The sequence below is a fragment of the Ceratina calcarata genome, unplaced genomic scaffold (assembly GCF_001652005.2).
Source record: "Ceratina calcarata isolate Rehan_Ccalc_2016 unplaced genomic scaffold, ASM165200v1 scaffold1, whole genome shotgun sequence".
NCBI lineage: Eukaryota > Metazoa > Arthropoda > Insecta > Hymenoptera > Apidae > Ceratina > Ceratina calcarata.
In genome coordinates, this window is record NW_017130860.1 from 229,014 (window position 1) to 248,633 (window position 19,620).

Below are 19,620 nucleotides of genomic sequence, written 5' to 3' on the forward strand. Positions count from 1 at the left end.
TAATGTTTGCGACGCAGCCCGTTCGGCACTTCCTAAATTAACTCCTACCCGTCCTCCTACTCGTCTTTCGTCCCCGTCCCGTCCGCGACATTTCGCGCCCCTTTCATTTTCTCGATGAAACTTTTATCGAGCGCGCGAACGCGCCAGTCAACCACCCGCATCGCCGCGAGTTCATTTTCGAGCCTCTTCACATTACGCCTATTAATCCGACCCGGCGCGCCGCGCGTCGCGTCGCGTGTTTCAACTTCGAGTCTCGTACGAGGGATCGTCGCTGTGTTATCGTCACGATACGTCGAGTTTATTAATCATAATTTAAGACAAACAGAGAATCACCCAAACCGCATGGAAGTTAATTGGATGCGCGGATCTCAAAGAAACGGGGACGCAAGTAGTTGGGCGAACAAAACATGACTAAGAACCGCGGGATCCGGATGTACGTAGCTACACGAAAAGTGGATTCGGTACAAAAGGGATTAAGATTTAAATCGCATTAACCGTACAAGATGAGTCTCTCGGTACGCGGAACAGTTAATTTTATGTTATTTCGTCGTTCGCTCGTAGTTTCGATCGAAGCGCAAAAATTTCTAAAGAACGTTCATTACCGTTTATTCCTTTTCTCGTCGAGGGAAAAAGATGTGACTCGTTCTTTCCGCTTTAACGAAGCTTCGGATAATTTCCGAAGTAACTGCATTGACGTCCTTACGGAATCGTCAAAGTGCGACGGCACGCTAATTGACTGAGAGAATAACGAAACAGGAACGACTCAGAAACTATCGCTAAACGAAGCGGAAAAAAAAAAGTTTCGCGGCAGAGTCGCCATGGCTACTAACGATCGCCGAGTTAGCGCGCACCGTTAACGATAACCAAATAAACGAGCTTTCTTTTTCCATCTCGTTTTCATCTCCCTAGTCAAAAACGATCTGTGTTATTCATATTTCCGCGAGTCACGCGCCGAATGGGATTGGCTCCGAATCGAACGCAACGTACGTCGAGCAAGTAGGTACGTAAGTACCTAATTGCTGCTCGGTGAAAGCGATAATCGCGACGCGATGCACTCCACTTCGAACCGCGTAATTGCGAGAACGAGCTGTCGATTATCACCGCTTACGATCAATAGAATACCGCGTACATGTATCGTACGTACGTACATCGGTTGCGTACGGATCTGCGTGACGCCTCAATGCCTGCTCCGTCGCCTCGCAGGAATTCCTCAGCCGAATAATACCTGCGTCACACCCTCGGCGAGCACTCGGACGGTTTTTCCAAATTCAGTAGCTGGAAATGGTCCTCGAAGAGTGGGAAGAATATATTCAGTCATAAGTTAAGAGAAGAGATTATTATCGAACGAGCTCCTCGTCGAGCAAACGTGTCGCGAGGAATTTAATTATTGCCGCAGTGTTTGCCGAGTAGAGCGGCCATAAATTAAAGCAGAAAGGCAGGAAGAAAGGAAGCGCCGAGTCCACTGGCCATTAAATACTCTCTCGTTTGTGAAACGCTTCGTTTAATCATCAGACTGAACCAACGTTCTCGACGAACCGCGAATATTCTTCTATGAAAATGATATTTTTTTTAAATCGCAACAGTCCGCATATGGTGTCGCGTGAACTGATTTCGAGGATTTACACGTGGCTTTCGGTTTGAGATACGAAGTTTGCTCGGAACCAACTTTCGATCCGGGAAAGACGAGCGGGGGGTTAATTACGAGCCCCTGTGCGACGTCTCGTTTCGCTTGGAAGCAGGAAACGTTAAAGAGCGTTACCGGTGTTCGAGACAGTGCCAAGAAAAATGCATTAACCGGTCTGTTTTCTCCGCTCTCCAACCGAGTATCGTAATTTCCGCCATCGGCTTCGAAGATTATCGCGTTAGCGATCCGACCAGAACCAGATAAACCGATGACGCTCTCTTCCATCGATCTCCTCTTGGCTCTTTCAGTTTCCCGATTTACGCCAATTAAAAACGCCGCGTCGAGTCATTTAATTTCGCTCTCCGTCTCGGGAACAACGATACATCGTTTACGGGCTCGCCCTCTTCGGCTTTTCCTTTTATTTATCTTCCTTTCTGGATTCCCTTTAATTGCTGCTCGATCGTCGACTTTCCTAGCTTCCGCTTTGCCACCAAGAGCGAGCATCGGTCGTTCTCGCTTTAGACTTTAGGGAATAATACGTAGGATCGTGTGGCGGTAGCGGGAGTCGCCGGCCGGGGCGGCGCGGCCGGGCGGCACGGCAGCATCCAGCATCCTACGCCTGTAACAGCAGAGAACGCTCGCGATCGATTAGGTTATCGGTGTGCGTTACCCGGGCATCGAAAGAGCATCGTGGAGCGAGTACAAAGCGGGCCACGCTCGCTCGACCGTGTCCTATCGCTTTGAAAGGGAACGGGAAATTTTCAAATTGCCTCATTACCAAAGGAAGCTGCTGCACTGTCCGTCTATCTCTCTCCCTATCTTTCTTTCTCTCTCTCTCTCTCTCTATCTGTCGCCCCCAGTGCTCTATGCATCGAGCGAAGGCCTATCGACTTGGACGCGCCGTCGCGCCGCTTCGACAAAAGCGAAACATGGTCACCGTCAACCATCGGCAACGCCAACCCTTTGCGTAACACGATATCCGTGAATCGCTTAAGAAGCGACGCGATCAAGGAATGTTCGTTCAAAGCATTCGTTAATTTCTTCGGTGATCGTTCAGGTACCGGGTACAAAGCACGAGCGTACGTGTCTTCCCATTGAGCGTCGTGAAATTCCAGACCGACGCGACGTGAGATTCGAATTATTCGAGGAATCGGACGTTGAGTACGCGCGATTATGTCGCTTCATCGTTGCGTCGGAGAGAAGCAGGGATTGGGTCATTATTGGCGTTAAACTCGGGAAGTTGACAAAGGGGCTTCGTTAATTACGACACCAGCCATTCTCTTTGATTACGCATAATTGCACGATTCTGTGGACGTCCTGGACCGCCTTCAGCGCTTGCACCGTATTTAAGTCGGCTAACCAGTACGGATCTCCAAGTATCGACCGTCATCGATTAATTTTTCCTTCTGAACCTCCTCGAAGTCCTTTCGAACGTCTTTGAGCCGTCTCGATACGCCACGGACAAAGCGATAAAGGGACGAAAATGTAACGAGGTAACTGCGCTCGATTTCGTTCCTCCTTCGTATTGATAAACATAAGTATATCCACGACCGGATACAAAGATAAAACGTATTCCGATGAAAGCATCGAAAATTTATAACATCTATCTGGAAATAATAAACCATATAAATGCAAATGCAAAGTGCATCAACGAGAGTTCGGAATAAATTGGCCGAGAAGTCGTTTCCGATTACCGGAACGACGAGACACGGCGCTACGCTTTCTCCCTTTGACGACGAGTCGAGCCCGAGCATTTCCATCTCGGTGCGGGAAGCCGTGCGAGAAACAGCCAATTAAAAATAAAATCTCGGCCCCGCGGATGTAATTTTCGCGTCCCCCATCGGGCACAAGAACCGTGCCATTCTAAATTTAAAATTGCCTCAACTTTTTTAATTACCCGTTTAAGCCCGAATGCAGCTTCTTCCGCGCTTCGGCTTACTCTTGCGAAATTATACGCGACGCGCCTTTTTCCCCTCTTTTTATCGTTACCGTCGTATCTCTGCTCGTCACCGTTCCTCGCGGTCGCGCACGCGAGTGCGTGCGTCGTCAGAGAGGTCGAACGGCGGAAACGCCCTCGAGAGATCAAACGTATTCGATGGCTGAAAAGCGACTCGTCAACCCGTTCTCGAATGAATTTTCATGTTTTTCTCTTTTCCGCGTCCCGTCGCGATCCGGGACCACCTGCCCGAAACGTTTCCCGAAGAAATCATATCAAAACTACGCTCGCTCCTTAATTTCACATTGCATATGTATGACGCATGTAAATGTGCTCTTTCGTTTCATTTAGTTAACAGCGCTGCGCCGCGTCCCGGGGATGGGAGCGTACATGCAGACACATATATCTACGTGATATAATCTATGTAGATACGTTCATACGCGGATACCGTATAATAGAATATAATACGTCGTCGCGCGCACTCCTGTTACTTGACAAACGTTGACCCGTGTCATCCGTGACCAGCGACGAGGCGGTTATTTTACGACAACGTCGTTATACAGGTGAACGAGAATAATCGTTCGCTTTTTTTTTTTCAAGTCGCGATCTAATTCGAGTTTATCAGACTGGGGTTTGCTTATTTCTCGCGACGCCACGTTTTTGCGTCGAGTCGCGCGAATCCGCGTGTAGGCTGACCGAATTAATAGCATCGAAGTCGCGACGATGTTCCCAGCCAATAAATTCCTTCGGGGCGAAAGGTTTCCAGTTTCTAATAAAAGCTCGACTCCGACCGGCTGGAATATTCAGGACGCGTTTATTTATGGAGATACTATCAAACTCGCTCTCGTATCGATTCCCGCGTAGCGAGATACGTGCACCGTACGCGCGCAGGTACCCGTTAATCTCCAGGTAAGCAACGGGGATACCTTGTGGATCGATCCGATTTGCAAAGATCGTTCGAAGAAAAAGGTTTGCTCGTCCCCTACGACCTTCCAAGACCGATCGCTGCCCACGCGAACTTTCGTCCGTCGATGCTTCTTCCCGTTCGAGTGCTAGCACCTGTGCTTCCGCGTCCGATTGGCTGGACCGTCGTTTTCGTTCCTTTTTCAATCCCCACGTATTTTCACTGCCACTACGTATCACCTAATACGTGATCCACTATCTAAGCGCACGCGTAGCGAAAACGGAAGGCCCCGGTATCCAATAGATCTGCCGTCGTTCTAAAGCGTTTCCGAGCGAACCGGTGATTGCATCGTCACAGTTGAAATTCGCTTTTGGAGCGTCAACGATCGACCGTTCCATCGTTTACGATTCTCGCATTCGCCGTATCAAACCGATTACGTATAGATACATAAGCGTATGTACGTAGGTACGTACGTAACGTGCACTGTACGCAGGTTTATAGGTCAGGTCGCGTGGCTCCGTTTTCCACCGATCTTTGTCTTCGGGTATCTGGTTTCCAATCTATCTACCGCTCGCACGTATCTCCTCGCCTGTCCATTCCATCGACGGATCTATGTACTTATACGCCTGCTCTCGGCCTCTCGCCGTCGGTGTCGGACCATTCACCCATCGATCCGTCTATCTATTTGTTAGACGCGAACATCGATATGGTTCGAATCTACCGACTCGGTAGCGCGAATCGTTTAACGAACGCGCGACACCCGATGTTACTCGGCACGATAAAATCTTACCGTACGGTCGAGATCGCGGCAAAGCTGCCACGCGCCGGCTCGGAACGAACCTAGATACGTCCTCGAGAATTTTTGCTCCCTTTGGAAGTTCGCGCTGGAATCGTAGAAATCCAGTAACAAGGAGAGATTACTCTTTCGTTCGTTCGCAAAGGAAGCTAATGCCAGCGGGCACTGCCGTAGCTCGCGCGGTTACCAGAGAAGAGCCGACGACGAGTCCCGTGGAAATCGTCCGACCTACATCGACTTAACGAGCGGGTGAAAATGGATTTTTTTTAGTTAACAGCGGCCGCAAACGTCTCCTCTTTGATATCCGTTCGTTTGCCTTGTGAAATCCGTCGCCGGCCTTTTCACCGGTCGAAACTCGGCTCGATTTTTCATCGAGCCTCTTCGGATTAGAGACTGGAGACAGGTTTCCCGTTCGAAAGAAGAAGAGAAAACACACACGCGCCGTGCGGCGGCTCGGGCGGCGCGAAAGAAAAAAAGAGCCGAGCGCCGAAGCTTTGAAGCGGAGCTCGCATAAAAACGTATTGTAGAAGCGTGGAATCGCGTTCCCACATTTGCCGACTACTCTCCTCGCTTTATCTCGTTTCTCGTTCAATGTACGTGTGTAAGCGTGCGCGCATTTTGTTCGCGACCAGACGAACGAATATCTTTCACGCCGATCCGACTCGCTGACATCTAAATTGCACCGTCTCTTTCGACGAATTATTCCAGCTAGGATCGTCGCATCGCGGAACGTTTTGTCCGCGATTGCTCGCGTTGCACGAGGCGAACACGGATTTTCGATTTAACCGCGACGCATTGTAATTGAAATAAGTTGGCTTCGGCACTGCGGCCGCGACCGACGTGTAAATCCACGCCTCGCTCGTCGCCGTTGAATTACGTCAAATGCATCGCGCACCGTGGCTACGTCGTTGGACGCCGCAACGCGACGCGTCGCCGGGATTCGCGATACCTCGAGCTTTCGAAACTTTACCGATGAGGAAAGCGGTCAGAAATCCCGGTGGTACGCGAGGTTCAACGTTCGCGTGCTACGGTGCACGGATGTATACGAGAATAATGCGGCGCTTGTCCTCGGGGATCGAACGGTGGAAGTTTGAATTTTAGAAATGCCTCGTATCTCCTTACGGAAGATATACTCGCAGCTCGAGCCGATCCGAGCCAACCGATTCGAATTTAGGAACTTTCCCCCGCGTCTGCTCGAACATCGTTTCCCTCTCTCGAGGGCTCGAGGGCGAACGTCGTTCTTGGCTTACCGCGATCTCCCGGCAGAGGCAGAAGAAAAACGATAAAACTCGCGTGTAATTCGAACGTCTCAGCATTGACGGACGTTTCTATTTCGTTCGGCAACAAGGGAACGCTGTACTCACTATAACGCGATAGAACGGATTATACGCGATTCGCGACTAGCTAGAATTCTGTCCCCTTTGTACTTCTATTTTTACATCTACCCATCGACTGCGTCGAACGTTGCACGCGAAGGAGCGAGCCGATAATTTTGAACGTTCAACTCTTTCGTTGCCTCGAACGTCGGACAAAAAAACGAGAAATCGAAACGATCGACGAATCGTTAAATGCGTCGATGCATCGTCGATGGAAACGATGGAAACGCCTCGCGTTTCGGACGATGTTCCCGTCAGGTGGTTGATAATCGTTGAAATAACATCGGTTTCCGCTTAATTAACGTCGAATTGGCATTCCACGATAGTCGAGGACTCTTCGTTATCCGCGTGAAACGCGTTCAACTATCGTAATCCTAACGTAATTAGCAGAAGCATGGTTACGACGGCTACCATCCATTGCCGCGTGACGCAAAGATATCCGTAGACGAAAATCTCTCTCATCGATCCGAACGAAAATTAGTGACCGAGGCGGCATCGACCTGCTACGAAAAAATCAAGCCAAGACGTTTACTCAAAGCTGTAGAGAATTTGAACGCGTTCGCACGTAGTGTCGTTCCACGCGAATAATCTCTTTTGCGTTAGATCTGCTTGGAGAGACTTCAAAGAAAATCCGGTCGAATCGCATTAACCGCTTTGGGTCCTTTAGCCACTACTCGCTACCATTCTTACGGCCTCTGTCCTCCGTTTCTTCCTTCGCTCGCTTCCTTCCTTCCTTCCTTCCTTCCTTCCTCTTTTCTCTTCTGTATTCGTTTCCGGAAGCGATGTTTGCCGCCGTGTTGTTTAAACGGCTCAGCGTTTACACCACCGATAACGGATTTTTCTTTTCGAAGTCTGTTGAAAAATTCGCGAATCCTTCGATCGGAATGGATTTACCTTTTGCTCCAGTGGCCATCGGTCGGAGCGTCGTCGCAAACGGGCCGAAAACGGCGGACGGTTAGTTCTCAGCCTCGAATACACGGGCAAACTCGAACCCTTCGACTTTTGTTTTCCCAACGGTGGTGGTCGCGACAGTAAAGTTATTCGAATGCTCGCCACCGCTGCCGCCCCGAACTTTCCCTCCCCAGCTTCCTCGACGCGTTTGTCTTCTATTTTCCACTCCGGATTCCGTGTTCCGGATTCCAGATTCCGGATTCCAGGTCGGGAATTCACTCGAGTCGGCGAGTTTTTCCGCGCGTCCTCGAATCAATCGAAACGTCGTGGATCGATTGTCTCGCGAACGAAACAGAGCCAGGAAATCGTTTAACGGAAAGCACGCGAACGAAACGGTTAGGTACGCGAATCCCGTTCACAAGAATTAAAAGTCCGCCTCAAAAATATAGATCCCCGTTTCGGCGAACGCGATTCACTCGAATCGATCGAACTGTATCTATTTAATTTTATAGTATGCGCTAAGGAAATTGCAGCGATCACGATTCAACGCGCGAAACGAATGGAAAAGAAGTATTCTCGGGTGTAGGGTGAGCCGAAGTTGAAATAAAACTCGAGGCTTGTTCTGTATTTATGCGAAGAACGTAGAAGGGCTCTAAGCTGGAAACAGCTCTTGGTTATTTAGTCGACTAAACTCGCGCGCCGCGAACTACTTCGCTTACCTTTCCGTCGTACTTAAATTAGTTCCCGAATCTTTTTTTATTTTTTGCGCGTCTTATGTCTCCGCTTAGGTACCATCTTTCCCCTTTGTTCATCGGACGGTAGCTACCGCGACGCGACGCGATGTTTCGCTGTCGGGAGCTGACGCCTCCTTAAAGACCGACTCGACACTTTGTCTCCTCTTGTTCGGTGGCTGACAAAAGGAAAAAGGCGAAGAACGGTAGGAAAAGAAGCGAGAATAGAAATATGGAAAGATTTCACGGGCCGATTGTTACCAACGATAAAGTTTCTCATCTCCCTTCTTCCGGAATGGTTTCAGAAAATTAGCAAAGAAAAAAAGTAGCGAAGATAGCCACTGAAATCCGGCCAGCTCGGCTCGCTGAACTGGCATTTAAACTTTGAATTTTAGACGCGCACGATGTAAGCGAACTTTTAATCGGCGCCGATCGCGTCGCGATGTTTTATATTTGCGTCGGTCAGTTCAGGGAATTTCACGGTCCAAGTAAGAAACGCGGAAGCTGCGAGTACGTACGCGACGGGGGCAGTTTCTTGTTCCTGACATTTTTATACACCATTTAACTTTCTCGGATCGATGAACGTAACATTTTACCCCGGTTGCACGTAGGTTCCGTAGGTATAACAGATATCGTGGCTCCGCGATATTCCATGTACCTACAATACGTACGTGTATACGTGTATATTAAATTGTTTCGTCTAATACGTATCGAGTACGTAATCATTTTCAGGATTTCAGAAACGATATTTCTAACCGCTTATCAACGTTTACCAGTTCGTAGTGGAAGTCGACTCGCGTGGAACGTAACGGCGATTCTCTGTTCCGCACGAAGCGTCCTCGCGTATACGTATGCACATATCTTGGTGCCATCCGGCCTCGATCGGTCCGAAAACGTTCGCTTACCGAACTGATTCGCCATCGAACGTGTACACACCCTCCTCTCTGCGTCCAGTCCTCCACCCTTGGCTCGGCGGCGACTCGACTGGGTGGTGTTCCGCTGCTACACACTCGTGCCACAATAAATTACAAGGGTCGTTACTCGAATTTATCACCGGGCACACCATTTAAATATGCACAACGGATGCATGCGCGCGTACACCTTTGGCTAACCTTTGACCTACCGGATAGATATAAACGGAACAACCTCGGACGCCCACGCAACCTGGTTAATAATCCAAGATTTTATTTGAAGTTTTCGAACGACCGATTCGACGGAATTCCCGATAAAATCGGACGCCCTCGTCTACTCCAAATCCGACTGTTTGCGCGCTGAAAGATAGTTACGTATACATATATGTATGTACGTATCTGGTAGCTGGGTCGCCGGATAAATACGCGTGGACAGGAGAATTTATCGACGGTTCATCGTATTCCCCCGACAGGTACACTGTTCGGGTTCCCGGAGTAAAGAGAAATAATTACAAACTCCGGTATCGAGAGATTACGGTTTTCGAGTAATTAATAAAGTCGGCTTCGCGAACTTTAATTAAGTCTCATAGACGAATATCGTCCTGAGCTCGTCACTCGATGCTCGTCGTCGAAAAAGGATAACGGAAGAAGAAAACTGTCGCTCCGAACGTTTCCGACGAAGTTAACGACGCAAAGCGTAGTATGAACCGAAACGTAAACCGTCGCTCTATAATATAGTAGAGAATAATGAATAAAGGGAAAAGAGATTTTGCTGATTTTGCTGGATACAGCTGGGGCGGGGCTGTGAATTTCATCGGGATTTCAACTTTCCATCACGCTAATTGGCTTTCTCGGTGAATACACGGGGGATTGATCTCCCGGTCCCTCGCCACCCCCGAGCTCTTCTTCCTTTCATTTATCGCGTACATGCGTGTATACGTATCTACGTTGTACGCGAAACGCGTCAACTTTATACTTGCTCTCGTTCCCCTCGATCGACTTTATGGCTTCTACCGTTTAGTTTTAGCGATTAGAGTAAAGAGTCTGCCCTGTTTCCTTCCTCGCAGGTTGTCCACGCCTAGAAATGTACCATGCGTCGCGTCGCTGTAATTCGGACACGCGCACGGAAATGTTGTACGTCTTGCAGGTACGAGAGTATCGCGTGAACGTTTGGAATCACTGGTGTCCCCCGTTCAATTTAGGAAACGCTCTATTTCTCTGTTTTACGACAAGGAAAGGTCGGATCGACGTATATTTACGTGCACAAGAACGGGGAAAGCCACCTCGGTGTTTGGGGATCTTCCAAGCGATATTACATATGTATATACGTACATACGTATGTACTTACGTATGTGGGTAGACGCGCGAGAGACAATTTAAACGCGGTGGCTCGGTAGCGCATTGCACGTCAGCCGACTTACCTATTTCGATTCGTAACTCGTCGGAGGAGGAGAAATTATCTTTGCGAACGATCCAATAAAACTTTTCGCAAACTTTGTCATTGTCGCTACGAAACTGTTCCCGGCAACGCCGTTAGTATTTTTGTTTGTCTTGTCATCCGTCGCGTCGCGCCCTACCTCCTAGACGTAATCCATTTTCCTTCCCGGACGAACCCCGCCGCGCTCCAAAAGTAAAATCGAGAAGTAACGTCGCGTCGTGTCCCGTCGTCGCGTCGTATTTTACGCGTGAGGAAAGAGATTCGGCACGAATTCGAATCGATTCGCCGATTTCGAATTAAATGAACGTCCGGATAGCACGGTCGTGTTCCGTTAGCGCGGCTAGCCGACGCGACGGTGTCCCCCCGGTGACCCGTCGCCGCCGTTGATTTAATTTCATTTCGAGGGAACAAACTTGTAATGGAATTTTGGTCTCGATAATTCGCACGATAGGTGGTTGGCTCGGTTCACAAACTCGCAGTGCGGAGGATTTCACCGCGAATCCAATCGATACTACGGCGGCGACGACGACGACGACGTTAAAGATGGCCCGTGGTCCGGCGCGCGTGCAACCGTTCGCGAATAAATCTCAAGCCGCTCGTTCCGGGAGTCCCGCTATGAAGTTGAACGAAACTGATAGCTCGTGGGCCCCCATCGCGATAAAAGAAACTAATGGCGCGCTGTTGATCCTCCATCCTCCTGTCCAGCGCGAGTGGCGTGTGCGAGCCGCGAGATAACGCTCGTCGGCGACTTAGCAAAACTGCGGCTCTCGACGTTACACGTACACACGTACAAGATTCCCAGGGCGTATCGGACTGGAATCGACCGATTCTATCCATGAAATTTGGAATTCTCGGTCAAGGGATAAGAATCTCGTTGTACTTTTACGTAGTAGGTAGTACGTATGATATTGGGTATTGCGTGGCAACCGTTGCCGTTATGGCCCAGAGCCAACGGGGCGCGTCGGGTCAGGTTTTCATATAACGTGGGTGGAGGATCGAGAATCGACGATCGCCCTAGGTACGCGCTTATAAATGAAACGATACAACGATATGAATTAAATAGATGGAGAGATAATGGAATCTCTAACGAGGAGGAGGTTCGGTAACGGAGCCTGAGTACGTAGGCCGGCGTAGAGGAGGAGGAGGAGGAGGAGGAGGAAGAAGGATTCGATATCGGTCGAGCGTGAACGAGATGCGCGTTTAATTAATGGCAGCGACTCGAGCTTAAACGCTTTGAAACGAGTTCACTGGGCCAACCAGGCGCTAGGCAGGCGGCAAGATCGTATGCGTCGATCCACGAGGAATCGGTAATTCCCTGCGTCGTCGTACGTAGCGGTACGTAAACCGCCCCCCCACGGTATGCCGTTTGCGGTATCCAAATGCAATATACCGGAGCGCATCTGTCGCGTGCACGTGCCGTATCTCTCGCTTCCGACTACCTAGTCTACCGATTTGGCCGGCTACCTCGGTAAATGCGGTCGGAAGAGATCGAAATCGTTGTTCGAAAGATAATTTCCAGGCTCGTCTCGATTCTTATCCGTGATACGATATGGGAACGTCTGCGCCAACTAAGAAAAATATCTGATTATTATCGTCAAAGACGCGTCGCGATAGCGTTTAACTTTGTTTGTTTCAGTGCAACACCGCCGTCGGGGTGAAGGCGTTTTTCGATATGATGCACAGCGGTCCGCACAAGGTGATGTTATTCGGAGCAGCTTGCACGCACGTCACCGATCCAATCGCCAAGGCCTCGAAGCACTGGCGTCTCACGCAGGTAAACCCAGAGAAGAGAAGATAAACAAGGATTAAGAGCTACAATAGGACGAGAAATAAAAATCGAGGGGACCGTTTTCCTTGCAGCTTAGCTACGCAGACACGCATCCGATGTTCACGAACGAAAGCTTCCCGAATTTCTTCAGAGTGGTGCCTTCCGAGAACGAGTTCAACGCACCCCGCGTAGCGCTGTTGATGCACTTCAATTGGACCAGGGTCGGCACCATTTATCAAAACGAGCCGAGATATGCTCTGGTAAGTACCGGCTCGACGGCGACGACTAAGAAACCTCCGTCTTCTCGACCGAGCTCGTCGCTGATCTAAAAAACTTCTCGCTCGTAACTCGGTGTTCAACTTTGGATCGTTTATAAAGAGAAGCAAAGTTGTGACGGTGGATGCACGTTCTACTTGTGCGTTGCAGGCGCACAATCGATTGGTCGCGGATTTGGACCACTACGATGACATGGAGGTAGTGGAAACGCAGAGCTTCGCGACGGAGGTGTCCTCGGCGCTGGAGAAACTGAAGCAGAAGGACGTTAGGATAATTTTAGGAAACTTCAACGAGATCTGGGCCAGACGGATATTCTGCGAGGCTCACAAGTAGGACGCGCGATACGACCGATCGCGGTCTCGCAGCGGTGACACTCTAAACGGTTCGCGTTCGCAGATTCGGTATGTTCGGGAGAAAGTATCAATGGTTGATCATGGGGACGTACGCGGAGGAATGGTGGCTCGAATCCGACGGCGGATGCGAGCCCTCCGAACTCGCGGAAGCTCTTCACGGCGCCATATTGACGGATCTGTTGCCGATCACCACGGAGAAGCGGAAGACCATAGCTGGAATCGTGAGTACGAGATCCGAAGCGGTCGCGCTCGCACGATTCTCGTCGGGACGCGCGTAACCACGCGAACGTTTCCCGTTCGTCCGTTTCTCTGGTCGCTTTCAGACGACCGAGCAATATCGGGTCGAGTACGATTCGAGGCGAGGCACGGAGTATTCGAGGTTTCACGGGTACACGTACGACGGTATATGGGCGGTCGCGTTGGCCATCCAGCGCGTGGCGAGCAGGATAACGCACTATCATCGGAATCAGACGATGTCGGACTTCAGATACAGGGACGAGTTGTGGGAGAGGCTCTTCCTCGAGGCTCTCAGGAACACCAGCTTCGATGGCGTGACGGTCAGTATCGGAACCGGAAACGGAATCGGAATCGGACAAATTTTATTCGAGTACCGAACACGGGGATAGGGTTAGTAAAGTCGGACGATCCGGGTCGTTTAATGTTAGGACAGCGTATCCGATCTTTTCAGGGCCCCGTGCGTTTCTACGGAAACGGGAGGAAAGCGTGCATTCTGTTGAAACAGTTCCAAGGCGACAGGGAGGTAAAGATCGGAGAGTACAACGGAGTGACCAACGTGTTGAACCTCGATAAGGGCGAGCCTTTGGTCTGGTGGGGCAGATCGCCGCCGAAAGATCGGACTCTTCACATCATCGAGCATTCCACCGTAAATATTACGATCTACGCCGTGCTCACCTCCGCGTCCGGCGTGGGTATCGTAATGGCGGCCATTTTTCTCGTCATCAATATCAAATACAGAAATCAAAGGTAACGAAAACGATGATCGCGAACAGCGAAGGTAGATCCCTCCGTTTTTCTTCTTCGTCGCGCCGTCGCGAGTTCATCGCGGATTCGTTCTACTCGCTCGCGACGCGCGATGCGAATGAAAACGTAGGTAGTACACACATATATATGTTAGCACGGTGCCACGAGGCGAGGCGCGACGAGAACGCGAGGAACGAACGGACGCACGAACGCGCGCGCGATGCACGGGTCCGAAGAAGAGTCGCGCGAGCGAGGGTTGAAAGGGTTGGGCTGCGCGCGGTTCTCTTCTTCGCGGCCGTGTCTCTCGCAAAAATCCTCTCTGTTTCCCTTCTCATGGCCGACGTTCGATCATCTTCGACGTTTCAGATACATAAAAATGTCATCGCCGCATTTAAACAACCTCATTATCGTCGGATGCATGCTGACCTACAGCAGTGTAATTTTCCTTGGATTAGATTCGCAGCTGTCCAGCGTAACAGTATTTCCGTACATTTGCACCGCGAGAGCGTGTCTACTGATGGCCGGCTTCTCCTTGGCCTTTGGCTCCATGTTCTCTAAAACATGGCGAGTCCACTCGATCTTCACCGACGTTAAACTCAACAAGAAGGTGAGCGATTCCTTCGTGCGAGCCGGCAACCACGTGTCACGTCGTCGCCGTCGCCTGCTTCTCACGCGGACCGTTCCTCGTTGTCCTCAGGTTATCAAGGATTATCAGTTGTTCATGGTGGTCGGCGTATTGTTGTTTATCGATTTGGCTATTATGACTACCTGGCAGGTCGCAGATCCGTTCTACAGAGAGACCAAGCAGATGGAACCATACGTAAGCTCCGTTATCTGTCTCTGATCTTTGCTGAATCCGTATCTGTCCTCCGTCTCGAGTTCTCTCTTATTTTCTATCTTTCCTCTTGGTCGCAGCCTCATCCTTCCAGCGAAGACATCATCATAATACCGGAAAACGAATACTGTCAGAGCAATCGAATGACGATTTACTTAGGATGCATTTACGCGTACAAGGGCGTTTTGATGGTAGGTATACGTGAACGGTAGAGAGGATGTCCGACGATGTTTCGCGACGCGATTCCCTCGTTTCTCGTTGAAGATATTCGGCGCTTTCTTGGCATGGGAAACCAGACACGTGAGCATTCCGGCGTTGAACGACAGCAAATACGTGGGGATGAGCGTGTACAACGTGGTGATCATGTGCGTCACGGGAGCGGCGATAAGCTTCGTGTTGGCCGACAAACAGGACGCCATGTTCATCATGCTTGCGATATTTATTATATTCTGCAGCACCGCTACCCTCTGCCTGGTCTTCGTACCAAAGGTAACAACGCCGCGACGTTTCTCTCTTCTTTCCGAGTTTGAGAGAAACAGGTTTTGATAATTCCATTTTATCGCACACTAGCTCATAGAATTACGAAGAAACCCGCAGGGTGCGATAGATAAGCGAATCAGGGCTACCCTTAGGCCGATGTCGAAGACCCGAAGGGACTCGAGCGTGAACGAATTGGAGGAGCGCCTGAAGGAAGCTACTTTGGCGAATCAGAAGTTTCGTAAACAGTTGATGGACAAAGATTCGGAACTCCAGGTGAGAATCGAAAATACGAGAATGCGAGAACGCGCGAATCACGATCGGTTTTGGTCGGACAGATGTTCCTGAGGAGACTCAACGAAGCCGAGTCGAACGTACAAGAACCGATGGACAGGTTGTCGGTTCCGAAACAGGAAGGAACGATCGTGAAAAAGGAGGGTAAGCAGAGTTCTTAGAAATCCCGCTTTTGTTTTTTTATTTCCAGTGCTATACCTGACCACGTGCATCGTTGCGTCTTACCGTGCTTCAGGCTTGTCGGTCACGACGGATACCACGGATATCTCGACGTCCATGTGCAGCCTAATCTCGACGACAACTTCCCAACCGGAAGGCGGCGAGTACACGAGCTCTACGATCGTGACCGAGCAGCAAGCGGGCAAGTAAGTGAACGTTGACAGACTTAGATAACCAGCCACGGTTCTCGATACGTATAACGAACAGAGCGTTTCTCTCAAGAAAAAAGACGTCGTTCTCAAAACTGCCGGCGATCGCGATCGACGCGGAACGAGTCCCGCAAAGGCAAGATGTTACCACCTCAGAGAAGGTCACGGACGACTCGCCGCCGGTGACGGTGCCGCCTTCGGCGTTGAAGCGTCCACCGGACGAATTCGATCGCAGAAAGACTCGCGGAAAGGAAACCGCGAGAAGTCCGGATTCGCGACCAGACGCGACCGGTAAAACGAACGTCGAATTTGTGCCTGAGATCGTCGAGGAAGGCGACGCGATCATCCTGGAGGAAACCGAGATCCCCAGACACGGCAAACCGATCAGATACAAGGAAGATCGCAAACCGAGACTTCCGACGCCTCCGCCGCCAACGAAAAACGTTTCTTTCGGCGAACTTCACGAGCAGAACTACCTCGAACAGGCGATCTTGCCACCCCCGGTACAATTCGTGCCCAGACATCGTCATTCCGGTGAGGAAATAGAAAAACTCTCTGTTTGTTCTCATCGCTCCCGTCCGATGTTACGTACAATGTATGTGTTACGTTCGATTCTAGTTGCGGCGGCAACCCCGTCTCATCACTCGTTGAAGAGGAGATCGTCGGTGAAGAGTAACGGGATGGCCCACTCGCATCACGAGCTATTTCAGACGAGACGGACCAGCGTGCCGGTGAACTCGATCAGTTACATCTCGACCGAGAACGTGTCTAAATCCGCGGCAGCGGAGATCTCAGCCGGCCTAGACAGGGACAGGTCTTACGTGATCGGCGAGTGTGGACACAGGCGGGCGTTGCTCTTCGGCACCGGTTACCGCTGCGAGAAGCACGGTGGAGGACGCGGACATCGCGCGATATTAAACGGATCGGCGGAAACGCCGCCGCCACCGAGGAGGCACAAGAAACATTACGATTCGCAGAATGCGAGTTCACCGAGCGTGCCTGCGGTAGTCAGCGCGAGTTACTCCGATACCGGTGAGACCGACTTTCGCCTTTCCTCCCGTTCCTCGTTTTCTGACTTTTCGATATTTGATTTCAGAGAAGTATGAGGAATCGATGTCGACGATAATCCAGCGGTCCGTGTCGGAACGTTCGAGAGAGAAATGCCATCGACTTCGAAGCGAAGGCGGCGGTCACTCGATGATCGAGTGCCCGCATCGCGCCACGCGGCGAATTCGAGAGTGCAGGCACACCGAGTCTAAGCTGCGGCAACAAGCACGGCTGGATTACGTGCAAAGCACGCCAAACGTCGCCACGATCCATAACAACAAATTCGCGAGCGCGAATCCTCGCGGCGGTGGCAGCGGCGTCGCTGGTGGTGGAAGCGGAGTCGGAGGCGGACCGGGCACGGTCGGATCCGTGACCGGCAGTAGTACGGACGTTGTAGGTGGTTCAGCGGTGAACGTGTCGAAGATGTACAGCGCCGTGTCGGACGGCGAGTTGCTCGACCTCGCGATCCTCCCCATTTTTCAGAAACTCCTGACCGAGAGGCACAAGAGTTCGTCGAGTTCCGGATACGGTGCCAGCATCGCCAGCTGTCCGAATATATCCATCAAGTGCGACATCGTTGAATACCTTTAACGATCTTCCAACGATTAGTTTCAAATTTTACCCGACGACCTTGCTTTCCCGTTTCCTTCACCCTTTCGACCCTCTCTACCGTTTCCCACTTTTCTCCCTTCTATCCTTTCTCTCCTTTCTCTCTCTTTTCACGGCCTCTCGTAAACGCATCATCGACGTTTACGAAACGCGTCCACTGGTGGCTGACAATGAGATCATCGTAGATAAGTATATGTACACGTACATCCACTGACTAGCGGAAGAGTATGCTGGCCTTTGTTCGATCTTTGATAACTTTTTTTTTACGAAACTCCCGGAACACCACTGGCATGAATGTTCCCGGTGAGAGATCACAACATCTTGCGACTCTCCTTCCTCTGCCATTACGATTCTCGTCTCGATAACGAGTATAAATGTACTACTTACAATTAGTCGAGATACTCTCACGTTTATAATGAAACCGATATAAAATTGATCCGCGACAACGTACCTATCGTCCCGTAAAATGCGTGAAATCCCGTTTTTTATAACCGATCACAGATCACGAGAGTGGATCGTCGCGCGATAAACGTTTCGCATCGATCCGATCGATGAGAAAGAAAACTTAGCCAGCGTCGAAACGGTACGTAGAAGAGAACGTTAACGTACGCGTCTAATCTAATTCTAGCACTGTAAGTGTGCGTAATCGTTTTAAAGTAATTTTATAGTGTACGAACAAGTTTCGTACATTCGCTGTTTAGCAATTCGAAAGAAAAAGAAAAAAAAAACATAGACGTACGAGTCAACGAGTTGGACCGTTTTATAGAATTTTCTCTCGCGATCGAGGGGGACAGATCTTTTTTTTTACGTCGTATTACCGTGCCCCGACTTGACGAGAAGCAGGAGGAATTAAAGGAAAAGGCGATTCACGGTGCATTGTCTCAACATCGCGACTCGCGGCTCACATTAAATCGTATTTAATGAACTTCTTACTTCTACGATAAAAATGATTGTTACCAAATCAGAAATAGTTCGAAACGCGATAAGAGGAGTTAAATACGGAAAATAATCATGCGATGAACATCGTGCGAAATAAACGTATCGTTAAGTAATTATCTCTAAATTCCTGAGCGTCATTCTAAATTTCAAAACGTTCTGCGTCATGCGATAAGCGTCGTTCGAGTTGAACGTTTCATTATATTATCTATTAATTCCTGAGTGTCAAGTTTCGAAAGTGACTCGTAAAAATTTCAATGCGAAGTCCACGGATAAGTTCGTGATGAAAGCCTATCAGGAGGAATATATCTATACAAGTATTATTTTTCTGTATTTGGTTTAATTACTCTTTCTTTCGCGTTACGTTCCTTCATTGCCTTCTTTTATAAACGAAGATCTCGATAAGTCGACAAGCCTACGATAAACTAAAAGCAAAGCGTTCGGATCCTTGGAAGAGCGAATGTATCTACTTTTTGAGAGAGCCTAATGCTCGTTACAGAACCTTCAATTGTGTGGTTACGCGAGTCATGTACATAACTGTCGAAAAATAAATGTCATGTTTACAGGTAAGAAAAAAAAAAATAGGCGTTTGTTCTGTAATACGATTTAAACCCGCTTCTCGTCTCTTTGTAACGTAACTACGAAGCAATACCGATGTTCTGCTCGTCTATCAAGTTTATTCGTGTGGCGACTCGTTAAAGTTGGCAGGAAAATGGATAGGTGTTGATAACTAACAGGTCAATTATATAAATTTTATCAATAAAGTTGGATTCTACTGGTTTTACCATTTCGCACTCTCCTTGAACGCGAAACTGTTTGCTATTTACGTCACCGTTCGAATCGCACGGACTGATCGCAGATCGATCGAAATCTGTATATATTCCGATAATCGTATTACTGGTGCTACTACGGACTTTCATACATACGCTTTGCGACGACGGTTATTTCTCCTAGAAACAAGAGAGACGGACTGTGCAACTTGTATCGAAATTACATCTAACAATAATAAATAACGCAGGTACAAAGAAGCTTTGCGGTCTTTTACGCTGAACGTACAAGTAGAAGAGTT

The 19,620-nt window shown here is 49.6% G+C and overlaps 1 protein-coding gene across 3 annotated transcripts in view; it reads left to right on the top strand.

Moving 5' to 3' along the window:
- GABA-B-R2 (gamma-aminobutyric acid type B receptor subunit 2) overlaps positions 1-19,579 on the top strand; it is a 46,775-nt gene extending 27,196 nt beyond the window's left edge. For all 3 annotated transcript variants that reach the window (XM_018030610.2, XM_026818547.1, XM_026818868.1), the window contains 16 exons: positions 12,244-12,381; positions 12,468-12,635; positions 12,802-12,980; positions 13,048-13,225; positions 13,328-13,561; positions 13,693-13,988; positions 14,352-14,592; positions 14,683-14,805; positions 14,901-15,011; positions 15,085-15,309; positions 15,391-15,573; positions 15,636-15,735; positions 15,827-15,956; positions 16,033-16,493; positions 16,578-16,991; positions 17,056-19,579. In XM_018030610.2, coding sequence (XP_017886099.1) covers positions 12,244-12,381; positions 12,468-12,635; positions 12,802-12,980; positions 13,048-13,225; positions 13,328-13,561; positions 13,693-13,988; positions 14,352-14,592; positions 14,683-14,805; positions 14,901-15,011; positions 15,085-15,309; positions 15,391-15,573; positions 15,636-15,735; positions 15,827-15,956; positions 16,033-16,493; positions 16,578-16,991; positions 17,056-17,597 — 3,723 coding nt within the window. In that variant the 3' untranslated portion in view covers positions 17,598-19,579. The remainder of the gene's footprint in view (positions 1-12,243; positions 12,382-12,467; positions 12,636-12,801; positions 12,981-13,047; positions 13,226-13,327; positions 13,562-13,692; positions 13,989-14,351; positions 14,593-14,682; positions 14,806-14,900; positions 15,012-15,084; positions 15,310-15,390; positions 15,574-15,635; positions 15,736-15,826; positions 15,957-16,032; positions 16,494-16,577; positions 16,992-17,055) is intronic.
- Positions 19,580-19,620: the final 41 nt, after the last annotated feature.